The sequence below is a fragment of the Agrilus planipennis genome, unplaced genomic scaffold (assembly GCF_000699045.2).
Source record: "Agrilus planipennis isolate EAB-ADULT unplaced genomic scaffold, Apla_2.0 scaffold71, whole genome shotgun sequence".
In the NCBI taxonomy this organism is placed as follows: Eukaryota; Metazoa; Arthropoda; class Insecta; order Coleoptera; family Buprestidae; genus Agrilus; species Agrilus planipennis.
This window is the reverse complement of record NW_020439007.1, coordinates 85786-90130: the sequence shown is the minus strand read 5'-3', so window position 1 is coordinate 90130 and position 4345 is coordinate 85786. Positions and strand designations below refer to the sequence as shown.

General features: G+C 29.9%; 3 protein-coding genes across 3 annotated transcripts; 2 read left to right on the top strand and 1 right to left on the bottom strand.

Annotated features, from left to right (window-relative positions):
- The first annotated feature begins 157 nt into the window (after positions 1-157).
- On the top strand, positions 158-1028 carry LOC112903857 (mitochondrial fission process protein 1-like). Its single transcript, XM_025976094.1, has 3 exons — positions 158-419; positions 481-608; positions 662-1028. The coding sequence occupies exons 1-3, from the start codon at positions 368-370 to the stop codon at positions 926-928; spliced, it is 447 nt and encodes a 148-aa protein (XP_025831879.1). The 5' UTR covers positions 158-367; the 3' UTR covers positions 929-1028.
- Positions 1029-1166: 138 nt separating this feature from the next.
- On the bottom strand, positions 1167-2156 carry LOC108743696. Its single transcript, XM_018479281.2, has 2 exons — positions 1940-2156; positions 1167-1884 (listed from the first exon to the last, which is right to left on the bottom strand). Exon 2 carries the CDS (start codon positions 1870-1872, stop codon positions 1324-1326), a length of 549 nt encoding a protein of 182 aa, XP_018334783.1. The 5' UTR covers positions 1873-1884; positions 1940-2156; the 3' UTR covers positions 1167-1323.
- A 465-nt stretch (positions 2157-2621) lies between these two features.
- On the top strand, positions 2622-4224 carry LOC108732578 (sesquipedalian-1-like). Its single transcript, XM_018463447.2, has 4 exons — positions 2622-2890; positions 2948-3136; positions 3634-3759; positions 3846-4224. Exons 1-4 carry the CDS (start codon positions 2686-2688, stop codon positions 4025-4027), a joined length of 702 nt encoding a protein of 233 aa, XP_018318949.1. The 5' UTR covers positions 2622-2685; the 3' UTR covers positions 4028-4224.
- The last annotated feature ends 121 nt before the right edge of the window (positions 4225-4345 follow it).

The window sequence follows — 4345 nt, the reverse complement described above, 5'->3', positions numbered from 1 at the left end:
TCAATTTAAATTAAATACTTATATTAACACAGAAAAAAGGGGGAACAAGATCGTATTTTTAAAATTTGTATTCGCCGCGCCTATTGACTGAATTGTTGCATATCCACATTGTTCAAAAGTAACGACCAATCAGAGAACGTTTAGAACATAACATTTTTAAATCAAAAACGTAAAATTATTACAAATATTTCTTAATCAATTTTAAAAAATAAATTTTTCTGTTAGTTTCTTAATAAAAATCAATACTTTCGAATGAAATTTGGCAACACAGATTTGCAAAATTGGAAGTTGAAGGTTAACAAGCAAAAACAGTTTTTTTTAAATACCTAACTTATTAAACTTTTTAACCAGTGACTAATTAATCAAAATGTACCCAAAAGAAAACGATCCATACAGAGATACTCCTATAAGGTACTTAGGTATGAAGAAAATTCAACAAAATTATCTAGTTCAAGATTATAATATTATATTCCATTATAGGTTATGCCAATGAAGTTGGAGAAGCCTTTCGTGGTTTTATTGGAAGTAGATTAGTTCATTACAGTTATGCAGTCGCTAGTTTGTACATGTTAGCTGATACGGTGGATAAGTTGACAAAAACTTACGAGGTATGTTCAGTTTTTATACCAATAACATTTTTTTGATGTTTTGTTTTCATCAGCAAACGCACAAAGTGCATAAGACTTTATTTACTGCTACCGACGTATTTTTCTGGCAGTTTTTGGCTTCTATATCTATTCCTGGTTATACTATAAACAGGATATGCAAAGGGACAAATTATTTATTGACACGTACAAAAATTAGTGTGGCAATGAGAAACACATTGACAACTTCTGTTGCTTTATTATGTATTCCTATAATAATAAAACCAATCGATAGATTTGTTGATACGGTTCTAGATAATACTCTAAGAAAAATTGCACCTTAATTGAGTAGGGTTTGCATACATTAATTGCTAAATGAAATTGCCAAACATTCTCAGGCTCTTTATAGCAAAATTTAGACTAATATTTGCAATTTTTACTAGTATGTAACAAATAAATGCAAATATAATAATTGTTACATAGTGAGTTGTAAAATTAATCAAATTATATCTCATTATATGTATTTGTCTTTCTTTTTTGTTCTTCCTGTATCGTTTTAAAGGGCAATGACAACAAAAATCATAAACTTCACTTAATATATTAATATAAAATACATTTAACAAAAGAGAAAAGAAATAAATAAGTAGACTACATGTAGGAAAATATTATAAACGGAATTGTTCTGTATCATAAGTAGTTTACATTAAATCAGAATAATTATAACCACCAATAAAAAACTTCAATCGTAAACTGGTTTGGACTGTAATGATTTTTCTATTTCACTAACAGAGCATTCCAGCTGCATAAACAAAACTTTAATTGTCGATATAATATCATTGTACTGCTGCATAGATTTCAAAATATTGTGGGTTACTTCCTGAGACTCCTTGTAAATATCTGCATTTGAAATGGTTGCAAGCTCCAGCCTGTCTTCTAGCTTATCAATGTCAACCAACTCTGCAAAAGGGTTTACTTTTTGAAACTGAACGACAAGTTCAGCAGTTTTCTTTAATTCTGGATATAATTCAAGAATGTACTGCTTCTTCTGTTCGGTATCGAGTAGATTTTCACTGTAGTGTGGGTCAAGATAATCATTTATTTCAGGCATCCGTTGCAATATAGAAGTGACCACTTCACGACAACTTAATGCGGTTGCTATCATCGTATGCGTCTGTATAAGCAAATCAGTGACCAAATGCTTCTTTCTCACATCTTCTTCAATGTCTTTTGGTAAAATACTTAATTCCAACTGGGCGATTCGCTTCTCAAGCAGGTCGATCGTATCCATCTTAAACTAATACTGAAAATTACGAATATATATATTTCCTAGGTAGGATAAATAAATAATAATTTACCTGCCAATACAACTTTTTTTAATATTATTAAAAACTAGACTATTGCTGTGCCGTCATTTCTTTACGTTATTTATTACTCACATCTTAAAATAACTGATATTTACTCGTTGAAATATTGTTGACGTTATTGGGGAACGTATTTATCGGGTCATATACTACCGGAGGTAACTTGCTTTGCATTAAATATGACCAAAGATATGCTAACAATAAGATAAAACACAAATTAAATTAAAGATAAGTGAGTTGTATTTGTTTTCATCTTTATAATTTTGTTTAATTTTTGTGAGGTTAATTTTTTTTGTAAGATTTGTTTTTTGTTTAATTAAACACATGTTAACGCTTTGCTAAATGTTTTGAAATTTTTCACTAATGACCAACAATAGCGTGCTAAATAAACGTGAGTAAAAGAACAACTATTATATGTACACTAAGCGAGCTGTCTCTTCATGGGTTTGTTTTGTATGATTTATACACACACCAAATTACCTCCAGTAGTATATGCTCCATGATAAATACCCGTGATTTAAAACGTTACTTTTATATGTTATTTTCTACTCCAATTTGTTTTTAGTTACAGATTTTAACCAATCTATGATTTTAATCATAACGTAAATAACAGTATTAACAATAATTATGATATAATCTATGGTTGTGATTATAATAATATTTTGATTTAGAATATTTTGACAAGTTACAAAATAAAGAATAGTAGAATCGTGTAATGAATACATTTTTAAAGTTTTAAAATGAAAATAAACGAGAAAAACTTATCGGCGTTCGCGACAGCACCCACCCCAATAGATAAAGAGGGATACTTGAGTAAACGAGGTGAAGTGAACAAAAATTTCCAACGCCGCTATTTTGTGCTTAAAGGTAATCTACTGTTTTATTTTGAAAAAAAAGGGGACAGAGAACCAATTGGTGTTATTATTTTGGAAGGATGTACAATAGGTAAGTGAGCTCTTATGTTCTTAATTATTTATTAAACAGTGATATAATTATTTTTAGAGCTAGCTGAAGATGATGAGCAGTTCAGCTTTAAAATCGAATTTCATGGAACTAACAACAGGAGCTACATCTTGGCAGCTGAATCTCAAGAAGCCATGGAGCAATGGATGAAAGCACTGGCCTGTGCAAGTTACGATTACATGAAACTAATGGTAGCAGAACTGCAAAGACAACTGGATGATATTGAAGGTATACATAATGAGTAAATATTTTAGCAGTTACAAACAAATGTTGAAAATCAAATTTTACTTCTATTCCTTCCTGTTGATATACATGTTTAATAACAAACTGAATCAAATTTCATATTGCATCAAAATATCATAAGGTTGGAAAAAAATTTTGGAGTGTCATATTAGAAATGAGCATACATATATTATTTTTGTATTTGTACATACTTAAACAATTATCATGTTGTTATCTAAGTAATACAATCATGTGTTAAGATAAAAAGTAAGCTTTATAAACAAACTGCTTGACTAATATCCTATTTACTTTTCGTTATTGTCTTGGTTTAACCTCACGACTTATGCTTAGTTCGCTTTTACGTGTTTTCTGAGTAGTTTGTAGTACTCTGGATTTAAATTTTAGGAAATGAATTAAATATTTAAAAAACAAAACAATAATGAATATAAATTCCGAGGATTACATTTCAAAAAGTGGTAATACTTTCTGGTATGTTTGTTTAGAACCTCCATTGCCTGTGGCGCCTGTTCAGGGATCCCCCGTTCCACCTCCGAGACAACGACACAATCCTTTCAATAAACCAGACAACAATCCTCACCAAAGGTCACACAGTATGAGATCTGCACCAGGTAATTAAGTACATGCGGGGGTCTCACCTTTTTATAGCTTCTTAATGGCATCCTCCATAAATTATAACTTGAATCTTTTAAAATAGGACGAATCGACGAAACAAATCGACAATCTGATAGTGCGCCTACAAAAGCTAGCATCTCCTTCTGGGAACTCCATAATTCTTATGGAAGACCTATTTTGAGTGATTATAACGCTTGGAAACATTCATTGAGACTCAAAAGAGAAAATAGTACCGCAGAGACAGGAAACCTGATAAATTTGTAGTCTTATAAATTAATTTTATGGTAAACTACCGAAAAATCTCTATCAGACAATTAAAATTAATTTGTATTTGTTTTTTTTTGTATCTTATTAATTATAGATAGGAATATTTTCCCATTTGTTTGATACTTTTTTTTATTTTGTGATATTGCGTGTGTTTGTTTAAGGCTACAACTAAAATATTTATGATTTTTTTGTATATAAGTGAATAAATGAAATGTTGTCTTATCTAGTCTTTTTTTACTATATAGAAAATCTAATTCATAATATTTTTTTGCAGCATATCATACTCAAAAGTGGTTAATCTTTAAGGGTTTTAAT